Genomic DNA, 17,282 nt, shown 5'->3' with positions numbered 1-17,282 from the left:
TCTAGTACACCCTTTATACATACACACACACACATATATGTACATGTAAAATATATATAAATGTAATGTATATAACTATGTACATATGTAATATACATCTATATAAACAGAGACACATCAAAAGTGTTTTCTAAATAATACTCTGAAACCAACTCTAGGCAAACTTTCTTTGAAAATAAGTTTTAGAAGGACACGGACATCACAGTAAAGGCTGCGTGAACACAAAACAGCCAGTGTGTGGAGGTCAGCGCAGCACAGCGCAGAGCAGCCTTCCCTCCCAATGCTAGCAAGTGTTGCTGTGCCCACTGGATCCACGGTCCTACAGTAACTCATACAGACTGGGCCGTACCAAAAACTCAAGAAAATATACAGCAGCTGATTTGTTGCAACTATCACAGTAAAATTTATTCTGTAAAATAAAGTTGAAGTACATGTGTATAATTTAGCAAAGATCAAATACTGTAATAGAATTTTTTTAAGAAAACATTTAGCACCCACTGTATTTTTAGGAATTTGCGGATTGTGACCTTCTCTGCTAGCTCAATATTCACAAAACTACATATTCTATAACCCAAGGGAAAATTTAACTTTTAAAATGAATTACGACAATATTTTTCAAATAAAGCAAAATCAGTTGGTAGGAAAGTAAGTTCCACTTGACATTTGGGTACAACTTTCTCCTGAATCACTTGGCACATCTGTGGTCAGAAACTCCATTTACTAAGTGAACTAGTAACTTCCCTCCAAGGGCTGAGACCAAATTTCCTTCGCGGAAACCTTCCTGTACAAATGAAAACTGTCATTTACCCAATTAAGAGAGACTGGGAGTGTGTCAAAAATACAAAAATATTACCCAAATTATTTGTACCACTTAAAGGTTTGGAGCTAGCCCTCTAAGATACTAAATAAAAAGTACAGGCTACTTTTGTTTGTTAGGTAGAAAGATCTGAACTGTCTTGGCTCTCATGTTACCTTTTGCAGTAACATAGTTAAGGTGCCAAGTGAGACAAACTGCTGGGAAACTATCTGTTGTGCTTCAGTATAATTTGCCTATTCCTTTGTAGGGAAGACAATGTTGAAAATAGAATGTTCGATGTTTCTGGCCGTTAATCCACAGTGATACAACCTTACATTTCCTAACTACAGATTTCCTAATTAACCATTTTAAAAACGCAACAGTCAAAACCATTAAACCTTTATTTGCATATAAACAGTTCTGTTTTTCTTTACACAACCACCTTTTTCCTAGACAAGCAATGTTAACAAAACAAGGCAAAGATGCCTTGTTGATGACTATCTTATTCAATTTTCTTTTTTGGAGGGTCTTCTCAGCAGCCAGTTATCACATGGCAATTTTCACAGTTTCAAAGAAGTTTTCTTCATTTTAAAACACCAAGAAAGTGTTACACTTGATGGTAGTTACTGTCAAATAGTTTAATCAACCTTATATAGCTTTTATAATATAACTTCAAGTATGTGTATTATTTAATCAACACAAACCTTGAAAACAAAAACCCAGCAATCAAGTGCTATCCCATTTCTGGTGCCATGAGATGCAACAGTACCACCTATTTTTCTGTTTTAGTGGTTAAAAATGGAATCCAGTTATAGCACCCATCTACAGGAGTTAGAGGTTAATGACAATATATGATCGGCTTACTGGAAGGTAGCAGTCTTAATATCCCCTCAGAAGGACATCTGTTCCTTATGCTGCATCCTGGCTCATGGAAAAGAATAGTATTAATTGGGGGGAGGGGCGGAGAAAGGACAGACTTTTAGTTAAGGCTTTTCAGTACTTAAATCACTTCAATACTAATGTCATGTTTCCCTGGAAGTACAGAATTATATCACATACAAAAGATCTCAAGGAATTATGTGGTTGCAGATACATCAGGATAGACCACATTTAAAATGTTGAACATGGCTTAGAGAACAGAGGAAAATCAGAAAAATTAATGCTAGTGATCAACTCCCATCTTTTTAGCCAAAATGCTATCTCATCACTCCATTTCAAAAATGAAGTGAAAGATTCTAAACAAGTGATAACTTTTTACATAAAAACACACAAAACTGTGATTAACTATATCAGTTATTAGACATGGTAAATACAGGCAAAGAAAATAAAGTGCACCATTACAGTATATAAAATTATAGACCCAGTAATCTTTTAAAATTGGCAATATAGACTGAAATATAAAAAGTACCTGACATAGCAAAGTTAGATAGAAATGAAAAAAATTTCAGTTGAAAAATTACAATTTTTCAGTACAGCAGAGGGGCAAATAACCTTTTATTAAAGCTATTAGATTTGGAGACTCTTGAATATTTCGATTTTGTGTAGGAGAAAGGAAAGCCATTCTTCTAGAAGGCACTAGCTGGTTTAAATGTGCAAGCAACTTCATAAAGAAAATATGTGCGAAGTACAGTCAGGAAGACTGCTGGTTCTTTTGTTGTATTCCTTACTCTGCACGGGAGACTGCGCAGTATTGCTGAGGAACTCTATCAGTCAACAGGCTCTCCCATATCCTCTTCAGCGTGTTCAGTCCACAGTGTCACAGATCTCCTTCACTTTCTGGTTGAAGTCTTCTGGTTGATCTGCATACACATAATGCCCTGCCCCAAGAATGGCCTGGGAAAGGAAAAGAAGTCGGAAGGTCAGTGAACAAAAGCATTTAATAAAACACATGGCAAAGACATTTAGCAGTGAAAGTGAGAACAGCTATACAGAAATAAAATATAAAAGAACGAGCAACACTGATCTGTAGTAACTTTTATGTATTTCCATCAAATAATCTGAGAATAAAGAGAAAAATCTATTGGACCTCACTAAAATTTTATATGCAGAAAAACATTCTAAACTGACCAATAATGTCAGGACCAGCAGATCAAATGAACCAAGTAAGAACATGTTGCCTTGTGAGGTGGGAGTTGGTCAGGTGCCACTGGAATATCCCTCTCCCACCTTGGAGATGCCACGGCTCTAGGGACAGGCACGACCAGTCTGGAAATGAAAATGTGTGTGGGTCAAACCCTGTCCCTTATCACAAGTGACATCAGGTCCTGATGGAGGCTGGAGGTCTAGCTCAGATCTGAAAGCACAGTGAAACCTCACTGAAGGCAAACATAATACAGCAGGTTTCACCTACAACTGAAAACCCAAACTAAGCCACACACTTACTATTGTTTTCACATATGAATGTGGTCGTAAAGACTGGATGCTGTTGCCAGAATTGCCATCTATGCAGGATCGGGCGCCATAGATCACCGAAACTGGAATGTCAGGGTGCATTTTACCAATTCGCTGGAGCATTGGCCTTTTTGCCCATCCATAAGGAATAGTCATATTTTTGAATGCTGTCTCGCCACTTAAGGAAGAGGAAAACAACACACATATGACTTCTGGGGATGAGTATGTACTGCACCCCCACCTTCATGAAAAATACTCATATTTAGCTTCTCCCCCACTTAAGAAAATTCTCAATTTAAACAGAAAATATACTAGAAAGTTTAAGAAACAACCCCCACAGAAGATACATACTTTTGTTAGATAAACAAGGATGCTCTAAACTCTAGTGGATTAAAAGTCACCCTCTTCTAAATCAAACATGCAACCCTATCATTATTAAATTCCCTGTGGGGAGAGTTAAAATGTTTTTTTCACTGTAACTTGTTTCAAATGTAGAAGGTAGCTTTTCAACATGTGCATGGCACCAGCTTTTTACCTGGAATAGTAAAAAACCAATACCAAGATAAGAAGAAAAGCAGATTGTATATTTACATTTTTTATTTTCTGCATATAAAGACATTTAATGTTTAAAAAAACCTTTCTGGCTAGGGAGACACTGTGCCTCCTAGAGTTAACCCATTCTTAGAGACAGCAAAGGATTCAACTGGAAACATGCCTGTCATATGCCACCTAACCAATCCAGAGCCATGCCTCTTCTGTACTGCCCACACTGCCCACACATCCAGGAGGCAATATTCCTCTGCCTTAATCATCCTAGGGCCAGGTGCCAGGCAATGAGAGACCACCCCTATATCTTAGAGCCCACAGAAATTATTCAACTACCCAATCCTGAACTGTCTGCTGTGCCCCTGCCTTGCCTTTCCTGAAGAACCCAATAAAAGTTCTGGCCTCAACTTTCCCTTCACTGTATTTTCTGTCACCTGACCACAATCTGGTGCTTCCCTGCAATCGTTCATGGCACTCAGTGACACCCCTCCCTCTCTCTAGGACCTGTGAGTATAATAAACTTTGCTTTCTTGAGCCTGTCTTCTCCTGGGCCCACACCTGATGGATCATCACACAAAAGAACACAGAACACTTTGCAAACTCCCAGGATAGATCCACTGTGCTGTCACTTCTGTTTCCTTGCAGTACTCGGCACAACTCTGAATTGCCTGCTATGAAGAATTCAAATTCTACCACAAGAAAGACAACAAATTAGCACTACACAGGCACACGTAATCCTGAAATGTAAGTGAAGAACAAAGCATGGAGACCAAGCAGAAAAACAGATGATGTACCTGGAAGGGACCACTAAAAACTGTGGGAACAAGTCAGTGGAGTGTGAAGTCCCTAATCCACCAGACCCAATGGCCTAGTGAGTGACAAAACATCAATCTCTTCAGGACTCCAAACCTCTCCAGCCTCCTTCACTCTTGGCAGAGAACCTCTAACCTACTTTATTAAAAAGACTAAGGCTATCCATCCACCCCAATAGCTGCCACAGCCTTGGCGCTTTAATAAAGCAGGTGTGCGTGTTCTCTGCCAAAAGTGAGGGAGGCTGGCTCTGTACCTCGCCTCTCGGCCTTGCACCTGAGTCTCCACCTTGGAAAGGCTGAGGTACCGCCTCCAGGTTCTGCAGTATGGCCCATGGCCCACCTACACTGGAGTCATCTGAAGCCCTTGTTAAACATGCAGCCCAGGATCACTGAATCAGTCTTAGAAACAGGGCTCAGGAATCCTATCTTTGACAAGCTCCCCCAATAATTCTGGTACACCATGAAGCATGAGAACTGGAGCTCTCCTCTGCCTACTCTGTGCCTGACCCTCTCCCTAGGAACTCCAGGGTCTTGTCTTCCAGGTTCCTTCTAGCTCCCCACTATCTTCAGGCTGTTTTCTCCACTGGTGCCTTGTACCTAATGTCCATGAGTCATTCATTTTAAAAAATAGGAAACATCTTTCTTTGGCCCTCTTGCTCCCTGTGGCTACCATGGTCACAGGCTCCTCCTCCCTCCCTCTTTCTCCCCTCTTCTAATCACTGTCAAAATACCTACAAAACCCCCCTCCCCATCTTCCAGCCCTCACTTTACTCTTCACCCACTGCACCAGTGTTTGTCATGCTGATCCAGGGTCATTAAAAAGTGCTCAGCAAAAAAGGGATACAGTCACCATGTGAAGTGGAACCATGCTGACTGGCATCTCCCATGCACTTGGAAGACTTAATACCCTTTGGCATAGCAAAAGTTTCTAAGAAGATACACGGTACAGGAAACCATTTACTTTTGTTTAATCCAGTTGCCCTTTTTTTGTAGAGCATGCATACTCAGTCTGGAAATGCTGTTTTATTTGAAATTCTTCTTTCTCTCTCAACTCCAGCTACTTTCTAGAGGTACCCAGGACTGAAACTTCCTCAACTTATCCATAAGCACTTTTGGGGAAGACAGTACATCCTGCTTATTATTAGTCTCTCATCGGCATCCAGTACAATGTTTTACATACTAGGCACTCCATTAATACATGAGTAAATTAAGAAGTATTAGTCAGTTAACTACTGATAAAAATCTAGACTATTCACATGTTTTCAAAGAAGAAAAGTGTAAAACACCAACACAGTAAATTTAGAATCCTAACCCTTACCTTGGAGTCTGCACATTACAGTGGTAGATGTACTCTGTCACGGTGTCATCTTCAAACATTGACGAATACTTTCGTTTGAAATCAGGCCTTAAACGCTGCACTAGACTTAAGCCTACGTAACAGGAAACCAATGTTTTAAATTATAGTTAACTGACAGACTAACAGAGAAAGGTTTTGTGTCTGCTTATAGAGTATGTGTTATATGCATACAAATCTACATGTATTCAAGTGTATATTTTAGGTGGAAAAGAGCACAGATCCTAGAAGCTGCTCTCCTCAAGTTCCCTAAGAATTAAAAAAGAGGTAAGGAGTATTCCATATTGCCTTACAGAAAAGCTTCAGGAGCCCAAGACATAGAAGTTAATTTTCTAAGACTTGTTTTTGTAGGAAAATAAATTCTATTAGACATGGCAGGTGAGTAGAGCAGCTCAAGGTAACGTATTAATTTGTATTTCTCCCATAATTATAACATATTAGTATCTAAATAAAGTAAACTGGAATATACAAGTCTTTCTGTGGAAAAATAAATCCAGGGTTTCTGCTTGGGACATTGCCAATCCTCCCGGCTAAGGCCATCCACTCCTGAGGTGAGAGGTAGGGGCATCCTTTCCCTAGAGGAAAAAGGATGAAGAACAGAAGCCTCCATCTGGTCACTGTTTTCCCTTCTGGGGCCCCAGCGGCTAGCCAGTTTCCCTTTCTGCTATCACTGCCCATTATTCTAGCAAGGTCTTACTTCTTTCCTGGCCCTCCTTCCTGCCTCTGAAGGAACTGTACAGCTCCATGGAGAATTCTTATGATGTGGTTGATATTCTAAATCATGTCCCACCCTGACCACACATAAGCAATAGTAGGAGACAAAGGGCATGGCGTGAGAGGGCCACTCCTAGGCATCCTCCCTCCCCAACCATTGTCTCCTAGTTTCTTTTCATACTTTACTCTTCCCATAATTACTCCCTTTGTAACTGTAATCAAGCACAATCCATTTATATTTCAGGACTGTACAGACTAAATGAAGTCCTTAAATAGTCCATCAAAGGAGGACCAGACACCTAAGAGGAGTGGCTCTACTAGGGAATGGGGAGGGGTTGGGGGTGGGAAAGAAAGGCTATCTGTCAGAGCACCAAGGAGTGTGGTGTAGTTGCCAACCCAATGCCTGTGCAGTCCCATAGCCCTCCCTATCCCAAATGAAGGCAGTAGGTCAAAGAGGGGCCTGGGCAGAGGGGAGCAGAATTCCACACCCTCCACACCCCCAGGCCTCTCTTCTCATCTCACTAACAGAACCTGACTCTTGTCTATCAGTTAGGCAGCAACATGCTCAGGAAAGTGGGCCCTCACTCCAGCCCCTGGCAACAAATCATGATTTATCAGCAACACAAAAGTATTCTTCTTTGCTAGTAGAAGAACTACGGGTGGACAGAGACATAAGGGGAGACCTGCTGGGGCCTTCCAAGGAAGACTTTCTTCCCTGACACAGCATTATGGAGAGAAGACCATTTTCCATTTTTTCCTCTCTTCTTGCTCAGGGTGCTGCTTTGTGGGATGGGGCTTCCTGCCATAGCAGCCATCAAACACCATGAGGAAAAAAGTCAAGAGATCACAGTTGCAGGCCCAAACCCCAACGTCAATGAGCCAGCTACTAGAACAAATGCTAAAACCACAAGCCTGCTTGCTAAGGAAATAATGAAAGGCCCTATGGTTTAAACCACTTAGGTGGTTCAGCTACTTGCAGCTAAAAGCACTCCTCACTGATACAAGTTATAAGGAAAGCAGAGGTCCAGACCACCATCACTGGTGACAATGAGGGAAGGTCTCGAGACTCCCTTGGCTTTGGGGTGAAGAAAGAGGAGCTGAGAGTCAAATGAAATTAAATCAGAGACTAAACACTGGTATTTCAAAATATTACCAGAAACACAAATCTCTGCGGAAAAGGATAATTTTATCTTCTTAACACTCTGACATTATGGGGCAAGAAGGGCAATCAAGTCAGGCTCTGTGATCTGCCAGCTGGGTACTGTCAACTAGCCAAAGGCTCTCTAATGTGACCAACAGGTCAACATGCTGCACTTCTCCCCATGCCCTGGGCTGACTAACCCCATGGGCAGCATTTCCCACCTTCTCAGTTTTGCCAATTACCTGTAATATTTACAATATAAAGACTCCTCTTTGAGATAATCCTGGTTTCATTATTTTTATGCATGGACTGGTACTTTTTAGAGGAGGAAAAAAAGTAATTTAGTAATTCAGAGGAGGAGAAAAAGATTCAGTTTGTTTAAGATTCTGACTAACAACAGTAAATACTTCTCTACTGCCAATCTATAAACATTTTGCTTTCCTAGGACACAGATATAAGCACTCACCAAAGGGTCCTGCAATCCTGAGGCCAGCTAAAGGATTAAAGGGAGTCAATGCTGCTCCCAAGGCTCTGATCCACACTGGGATTGGTCTGTCTTGATCAGCAAGGTCCGGTCGCTCAGGAAAACCCCAAGGCTCCACTAAAATAAGATGATTAACCCTGTTGGAGGAAGAACAGATATAATTTCATTTGGCAAACTCACCCTAGGACTCTAAAGAATTAACATGATTTATAAAGCAAAGGTAGAAAAAAACCACCTTCCAAAACCTTCACATTAAAGAGAAGACTAATGGCTGACTAGTTACATCATGTTCTCATGACATGTAAACTATCAGATTTGGCAGGACTTGAGAGGTATATGGTAGGATTAGAGTTTCCTTTTTCATATATGTAAATGTGGATAATAAAGGGCATGTGGAAGGGCACATAACTGTGTAGCTACTCTTGAGGAATGGTATTCGTTGTTGAGGCTACCCTCTTGCGGATGATACAGATCAATGACCACTCAAAAAAGCCCAATGGTTCCATGCAGCACAAGGCTGACACTGCAGAAATGACTGAAGATTAATATTACACTTATAAAATAGCTTCAGACACCAACAACAGTTATCTCCTATGAACCAATCATTCTAAAAATGTAAAAGGCATTAGCACTTAGGTGGGTTCAAAAGGACTTTTAAATGAACTTTCCACAAACACAGAGATGTAATAATGTGGGCGGAAATTTCCCCTAGTTTAGTGAACATGAGCACATAGGTAGGGCTACCCATGATATCATGATATACTGACCTCAGATTCTGTTCCTAACCCTTTCCTAATTTTTTTCTTTACTGACCAAAGAGATAGAAAATTTTCAGCGAAATATATAAAATTGTTTTGTATCACTAATAGTTTTAATTTTTCCATCTTATGAAAACGTCTTCCTGCTGAAGGAAAACCAAAACTTCCATGTGCCTGCATCATGGTATTATATGTCATAAAGATCCTAAATAAAGCATAAAGGTCCTCATGACACAAATGATATTCAGGTATAACCAAAACAGCCAATACATGCCAGGACAAACTTCCCAAGGATGAACGGACAATGATTCTAACATCCCTTTCCTAAATCATAACTGAAACCAGAACATGGGCACAGATGGCTATTATTCTCAATATAAAATATTTTATTATTTTTGCCACCACAGATAAGGATGAGTTAGTAATAAGTCCTTTGCTTTGACTGCATTTTCTCAAACAGAAAGCTCTAGAGCACAGACCCAGTGCATAGTGCTCCAAGGGCCCTTGGAGAATACTCAGCCCAATTTTTCATCTCATAGATGAGAAGGAAGCTGAGATGCACTATGTGACCTGCTCCAAGACATGTAGAAGTAGGGTTAAAACCCGTTTCCTGACTCCAGTATACCAACCGATGCCAACAAGTCACTGGGTAGATGGCTCTCTCCTAAGAACACACTAAGCAACACAAGATAACATATCAGTAAAATTAAAACTTAACTTTTATCAACTCTAGGACAATCCTAACCCCATACTCTAGATTTCAGAGCATTTATAGAATGTAACTACCAATCTGTGTGGAGATACACATACGTGAGATTTTCATATACTTAAGAGTGCCTTCACTCTTAAAAGTTTTAGGAGACTATTTTCTAATAGTGTATGGGAAGAGGGATGGAAAGGAGTTTGTTTTATTTTTTAATGGCAGATACTGATATTGACTTCCCCCCAAATTCCTCTCATTACAGTCCACAGTGAGATCTGAAGGAGGGGGAAAGGAGGGCATGCCAGAGGTATGGGTGGAATTAATGAAACAGTCACCTAGTTGAAAGCAGCAGAGATTCCCCTTAGGAAACAGCTAGAATTATTCACTATTCACTTAGCTCCTAAAGAGAAAAATGAACTCTTTATCAAAACATACTTTACCCTAAAAGATGATTAAATTTTGTTATGATTTTATTTTGGTATCCTGACCAGTCTGCTCTCGGCTCTTATCTGCTAACCCAAGAAGGGGGAGGACAAAAGAAAACGTGAGGGAGGTCAAGTCTCATCTATCTCTAGCTAAGTGATTGCTTTGTTTCCACCTTAGTTTTGGCTTGCCTTGTTTAATATGGATCTTCGAAATAGTGTCCCCAGATAAAAATGCCAGTTTAACAAATTATGCTAAGTATATATACTAGAGAAGATGACCTTTTTTTTTTTTTAAGGGAGTGAACTGACCCAACAACTGTTTGATCTTGTGTCTTCAGCTTAGCATGGTGCTTAGCACATAGTAGATGTTCAGTAAACACTTGGAGTATTATGTTTTTCCATGTTTCCTTTTGGTCCTTATCTATAAGAATATACAAATTTTATAAATGATATCCATAGGGTCACCTAAGTGGCTCAGTCGGTTAAGCATCTGACTTCAGCTCAGGTCATGATCTCAGGGTCCTGGGATCCAGCCCCATGTCAGGCTCCTCACTCAGTGGAGAGTCTGCTTGTCCCTCTGCCCCTCCACCTGCTCACTCATGCTCTCTCTCTCTCTCAAATTAAAATAAATAAATAAATAAACTATACTCGTAGAATAAGCTAGGAGTTAGTCCAATCTGGATTTTTCTGGTCCCCCAGATGAACACTGTTATTTCTTATAGGAATCTTGCAGGTCACTACCCATTAGTGGGTAGTAGAATCTACTTAGAGAGTCAGAGTCAGTCTGTGGTCTTTTTAATTGTATAATTTGGAATAGAAAAATATGTAACAAGCCTGAGTATCATTCCATGGAACTTTTATTTCAGACACAAACATATGTAATTCTTATTCTGGGGTTATAGTCAAAAAAGTTAGAAAACAATTTTTTTTTAATTTTATTTATTTATTTGTCAGAGAGAGAGAGAGCATGCACAAGCAGGGGGAGGATAGAGGAAGAAGCAGGCTCCCTGCTGAGCAAGGAGCCTGATGTGCAACTCGATCCCAACACCCTGAGATCATGACCCGAGCTGAAGGCAGACGCTTAATGACTGAGCCACCCAGGCATTCCTGAAAACAATTTTTTAAAAGCTCTGCAAAATTGTCTAAACTAGAGTTATATATCATCTGCATCACTACATGTAAAAGGCCTCAGAAAATAACTGTTGCTTATTTTTGGTTGTAAGACTCATTTAAAAGATAGACCATGTGGAGCACTTAGGGTGTGGCTATTGAATAATAAATATCTAGTAAATGTTAGCTAGTTATAGTAGCAAAACTAGGAAGACGACTAGAGAAGACTTTTTTCAGGGAGCATGGGAAGACTCTCATGGAGCTGAAACCATGTGGGCAGTAAGTAATCTCACTTTTATTCTTCAGGAAAGCCTGAGCACAGGTTTTGGCTCACAGGTTATTATAATGTTGCACCAGACCAAGTTCCCAGGCTATCTTCTCACCAACTCTTCTAGTGAAAAGATTATCTCCTTATCTGATATTTGGTTTTAATGTATATCTAGACTATTATAGTAATCTGGACTCAACCCTCTAATATTCCACAGAGGATAGCCTGATGGGATTGTTAGTTCATATCCAGGAGTAAGGAAGGGGTCTAGCCACACGGCACACTTGAATCATCCTATCAGACATCTTTGTCAACAATCAAGAGACTGATTCAAACTACAGGAAAAACAAAGAACTGGCAGAGCAGGAACAAGAGAACAGCCCGTCAGTTTCAAAACATTTAAAGAGGCATACTTCTTCAGGTTAGTCATCAGAGTAGGCCTGGAATTTGAACATGGTGAGCAGATTACAGCCTAAAGGGCAAAGCAGTGGCTAACATCTGCTCCAACAGGCTGGGACAGCTGAGTCTGAATGCTAACAAGGGTATATTATATAAACCTGACTTTCATGAGCTTTAAAGTCAGCCACCAGGCAGAAATAATACAACAAGAACACTCAGACCCAGATCCAAAACGCACAAGGGAATCGACAGGACACACTTACAGAACAAGGAAAGGAACAAGGAAAAGGAACAGGAAGAGCTCTAGTCAGTGTATAAGCAAGGCATTCTCAAAATGAAGTTAGCCCCAGGTATTTCCCATTGGTTCCAAGCCTCTGAGGGGAGAATGCAGCAGGCCCAGAGAACAAGAAACTGAAGATCTCCAGCTTGAGGTCAAGTAGAGCAGCCTTTCTTCTCAAGAGAGGAGGACAGGAAATGCTCAGCCCAGCTCTGTACAGTCAGGAGCCAGAGCCAGGCAAGGCTGCAAGGTCGGATGATCTGAAAGCCATTTAGTGCAGAAGTAAAGGCCAGTTTGTAACCTCTTCTAGTGTATCTATTCTCTTTGCTAAACACTTTCTAAGTTAATAAAAGTTTCTATAGTCTCCTTTTCTCCTTTTCCTTAGTTTTTAACACAGTGTTTATGGTGTCCTGGACAGCAGGGGCCAGAAGGAAAGGAAAATTAACAGCAAAAAGTGAGTGCACAGACGAAAGAAAGGAGATGGCATGTTTGGCTATTACTGCTGGCTTACTCTACTGTCTCCCCATGCCCACCTTTAGGGGATCAGACACGGCCTAAAGAAGAAGGCTTAGCAGAATGGCAGCCCACGACACCTCACACCATGAGTGGCCCTACTGCTTGTGACACAGCACATTAATTTACAAGTGAAACTATGATGGCCATCTCTAATTATTACACATCATGGTAAGAGAACTGAGATGAACGAAGGTCATTTTGGGGGATGGAACATGGGAATTGGGCTGGGACCCAACTACAAACCAGTTCCTAACTTCTCTGCTCACCAGCCACATGGCCTTTCCTGAATGGCCCAGGTGTCCACCTAGCAATTTCTGTCCCCACTGCATAGAATGCTCTCCTGCTACTCCTCTTTGAGGCTCAACCTCAGCTTACATTGCACTTCTTTAGGGCACCACACTGGGCCAAGTTCTCATCAAGAGTTCTCACAGACCTGTCCACTACCCTTTCACAACCCTCAGCAGCTTCCTGCTTCTCGAGTGGTTAAGTTGTATCTCTTCCCCAGCACATCTTAAGCCTTCTGAACACATACAGTCACTCGACATTCTTTAAACAGAACCAACCTGCTGGAATATAAAGTTCGAGTGTTTCAGTCATCACGAATATTTCAATGGAGGAATCATCCAGGTGCTTTTACATAAAGCATCACAATTGCTGAATGCTCAGTTTCCAATCAGTATCAAGAATCGGGAAAAGATGTGACCACTGCCACAAGTTAGGCCATAAAACACCTTCTATGGACAGAGGCACTCTGCTGCTCATAGAGATGAAGCACCCAGGCTCCCCTAATGTACCAAAAATTAGAAAAAAAATGTATTGGGTTTTATCTGTTCTCTAGCAAAGAATGCTTCCTAAACAAGTACATTAAACTAGTAAACTAGGCACTTTCATTCTTCTCCTCAAACTGTCCTATAAAAATAAACACGGAGAAGGGGCGCCTGGGTGGCGTAGTCGATTAAGCCTCTGACTCTTGACTTTGGCTCAGGTCATGATCTCAGCGTTGTGAGATCAACCCTGGTATCAGGCTCCGCACTCAGTAGGGAGTGTACCTGAGATTCTCTCTCCCTCTCCCTTTGCCCCTCCCCTCATTCCCATGCACTCTCATACTTTCTCTTTCTCTCTCTCTCTCAAATAAATAAATCTTAAAAAAATAAAAACAAATCTTAAAAAAAATAAACAAGGAATAAAAGAATGGGACTGCTCATAAAAGATGGGGGTGGAAATAGCTTTGGACTAAGACAAGCAAAATGTTATCTTTGTTATCTTTGTGTTTCTTTCCTGCATGCATAGACACAGAAATTACGGAGAATTAAAGAATTAAGAATAAATTTGTTTACTTCAGAAAGAAAAAAAAGGAAAGATTATATTTGTTATACCTGAGGAGGCAAAGAAAAAAATAACTGTCTCAAAGTCCATTAGGAGAAAAAAAGAGATACAAGGAAAAAGGCACAATGAGTGAAGGAAATTAAATGAATCTCATTTGAGTTCTATTAGACCATTTCTTCCCTCTTCTTATCCCTCTCCCTGAAAAATCTTTCGGAGAAGCAAAGATTTATTTTAATCTCATGACAGCACAATAAAAATGGTCCCAGTGGGGAAGGCTATGCACAGGTAGAGGCAGGAATTATATGGGAAATGTCTGTACCTCCCTCTCAATTTTGTTGTAAACCTAAAACTGCTCTTAAAGAAAATAAAAATAAAAATCTTTTTTAAAAAGCTGGATCAAGTGAGCTAGGTAAGAGACATTTAGAGTACGTAGCTCCATCCTCAGTTAATACTGTTAAAGATAAACTAGGCATACTGAAAATTTTAAGTTTATTTGAGCAAAAATCAATTTGAATGTATCAGTGTCAAACCTGAGTGGTTAGGTGTGCTCTACCGAGAGGAGGTGAGTAAAGGCTTATATAGAAAAGGTGTGGAAGCAATTATCTGATTGGCTTAAAGCCCAGTAAGCTATTTCTGATTGGTTGTTCTTAGGTTTTAATTTCATAACCTTGAGATACTTATAGGCTTATATTTTGGTTTGCTTATGTAGGCCACCAGAGCATTAGAGCCACCTCAGTCTGATGGGCTTCCTTGTTTCATTCATTTAACACAGGGCACCCACTATCTGCCAACCACAGTGGTCTGACTGAATTTCATTCAGGATTTGGGATATCTGAAAATCCAGAGAACCTCACTATTTTGAAATGAACTTGTGTTTAATAATGTAAGTTATGCAGTGAAGAATACAGGCTTCAATATCCAACATGGTCTATAGAGTTCTACTAAAAAATCAGCCAATTTAAACATGCTAATTATTTCAAGCATTCTCAAATTCATCTATTTACTAATACTTAGTGATTCTTCGTCCTGACATACGACTTTAGTTTTATTTCTAGCACAAGCATTCAAAAACCATTTTCTAAAATGTAGTCAGTACAATGCAGGGATCACTGGTTTTGTTTTAGATACTTGTTCTGCCCACCATGTCATTTAAACTATGTTGCTATTCTCTTTCATAGATGGTTTTAAAGTGTTCATTCTCTTCTGAATCACTGATTTCTTCAGAGCACTTCATAACTGCAAATGAAAACCTCACCAACTGACTTAAATAACAGATAGCCACGAAGGGTCAGGATTCTAAGACTTAGGGATTTCATGGCCAGAGTCTACCCCACATAGTCCCGTATCATATTGCCAAGGAATAAATACCACAAGATAGACATAATAAACTCCTGATAAGAAACAAAGGAAGCCCAACCCCCCCCCAATAGCCCTGTTGTCTTATGCCAGAAAAGTATCCATTTCCTTCTCTTACTTTCCATTGAGAGTAGAACAATAAAAGACAGTAAACCTTAAAAGCCAACTAGAAAAAGAAAATCTGGATTTCTTTTGAAAGAAGGGGTCGGCCAATTGACAAGACTATACCATCTACCATACACAGGACTACAAACTCTCCAGAGAAACCAAGTGTTAATGCTGAAGTTGAGATAAAGAATCTATACAGAAAAGGTCGGCTGTTCAAGGGCAAGAAAACTTCAGGTACACGGGGCTGCTGCCCTACACTTCAAATTCTGTGTTAACAGCACACCTGGAGTTATGCCATGGGGCAGCTTCACAGGTACATGCATGCAGACTGAAAATAACCATCATCCCAGGTCTCATTCACAGACCTCAATGTCAAAGTTGGTTGCAATTGTGGATTTAAAAATTAGTCCAATGGAAAAACACATTGGCAACATAAAATGTTGATTTTTTTATTTCTTTCCAAATGCTAAGCAAAAAAAAAAAAAGAGAGAGAGAGCCTTTCTTCTATTTTATTAGCACTCAGATGTAACCTCTGCTCAGAGCTGAAACAAATAATAGGATATAGTATGAGAAAATAAGGTAAAGAGAGGAGGAGACGGTACAAGATTCTGAAGCAAAATTCTAAAGTCATTAATTCAATTACTCTGAAAAATAATTTTGTAACCATAAAGGCAGGGCACAGGATAGTAAAAACCCTGTCAGATATACTTTGCAGATATATTTTCTGTACTTTACAAGTGAGAAAACTAAAGCTTCGAGGTTGAAGGATTTGCTCTAAGCCGAAAGATAGTGCTGGCACCAGGGCTTCTAATTTCTAACCTTTTGGGTTCGTCTTACGGCTTATTATAACCTGGAAAAGTGAGGAAAAGACTGCTCCATCCACAGGTCTAATGATAACAATAATGATAAACAATACCACCAAAACAGTTTTTACTTGTGGTTTAAATTGTAGACATTCTAAGTTTGGCAAATAGAAAGTCCTTTCTCAAGCCTTCTACCAATGTGTAGCATGTGTAACAGGAAAACCCTGACATCATTATTTCAGCTACTAAATCGGCCATTGGTTGTGGCTGTTTGGTCTCCTTTCAGAGAATCTGTCTTTAAGGCTCAGACATCAACAACCACCAAGGACAGGAACTAGAGACTAGCACTTGGGTGCCTCTCCTGTCAGTATCACTTACCTTGATGGGTACTTCAGTGAGTAAGCAGCAGCCAAGAACCCACCCAAGTTGTGTCCAAGCAAGATCACTTTGTCCAATCCTAGGGCACATCTCCACTCTTCAATGGATTCTACAAACTGATTCTCCACTTCTTCCGCATCACTGTCAAACCTGGGCCTACTACTTCGTCCAAAGCCCAGCAGGTCAAAAGCATAGACGGGTCTATCGGTGCAAAGATCTCCAAAATTCAGTGCCCAGAGTCCAAGACCGCCTCCAAAACCATGGAGGAGGACAAGTGGAGTCTTATTTGAAATATTATGAGAGAACTTCAGTGTCCATATTTTATTTCCATTAGATATACAAACAGGTTCTTTTTTGTATGTGCAGGGGACACCTAATGAAAACATAAAAAAGAAATTCTGCTTAGCTTCACTACTCCTGAGAAGGGGAGTATTCTCAGAGCAATCAGAAATTAATAATCTAGAAACAATCTGGTATCCATTCATATGATTTTAGCCTTTATTAGGTCATTCCTAAAAAAAGCATACATCTTATTGAAGCAAGTAATTCTCAATTACCATATATTACATCTAAGTGGGAAGTTTTTTTAAATTTTATTATGTTATGTTAATCACCAT

General features: G+C 40.1%; 1 protein-coding gene across 2 annotated transcripts in view; it reads right to left on the bottom strand.

Annotated features, from left to right (window-relative positions):
• Window positions 1-379: 379 nt before the first annotated feature.
• Window positions 380-17,282, bottom strand: part of ABHD5 (abhydrolase domain containing 5, lysophosphatidic acid acyltransferase) — a 29,508-nt gene continuing 12,605 nt past the window's right edge. The window contains exons 3-7 of one of the 2 annotated variants that reach the window (XM_028107163.1): window positions 16,666-17,038; window positions 8,221-8,375; window positions 5,864-5,975; window positions 3,179-3,365; window positions 380-2,629 (exon numbers count right to left, since the gene is read on the bottom strand). In XM_028107163.1, coding sequence (XP_027962964.1) covers window positions 2,540-2,629; window positions 3,179-3,365; window positions 5,864-5,975; window positions 8,221-8,375; window positions 16,666-17,038 — 917 coding nt within the window. In that variant the 3' untranslated portion in view covers window positions 380-2,539. The remainder of the gene's footprint in view (window positions 2,630-3,178; window positions 3,366-5,863; window positions 5,976-8,220; window positions 8,376-16,665; window positions 17,039-17,282) is intronic. The other variant, XM_028107164.1, reaches the window with a different exon arrangement.

The sequence above is a fragment of the Eumetopias jubatus genome, unplaced genomic scaffold (genome assembly GCF_037043125.1).
Source record: "Eumetopias jubatus isolate StellerSeaLion01/CBP00866 unplaced genomic scaffold, mEumJub1_p1.0 scaffold_1, whole genome shotgun sequence".
In the NCBI taxonomy this organism is placed as follows: Eukaryota; Metazoa; Chordata; class Mammalia; order Carnivora; family Otariidae; genus Eumetopias; species Eumetopias jubatus.
The sequence above is the reverse complement of the archived record's forward strand: the minus strand, read 5'-3'. Positions and strand labels throughout refer to the sequence as shown.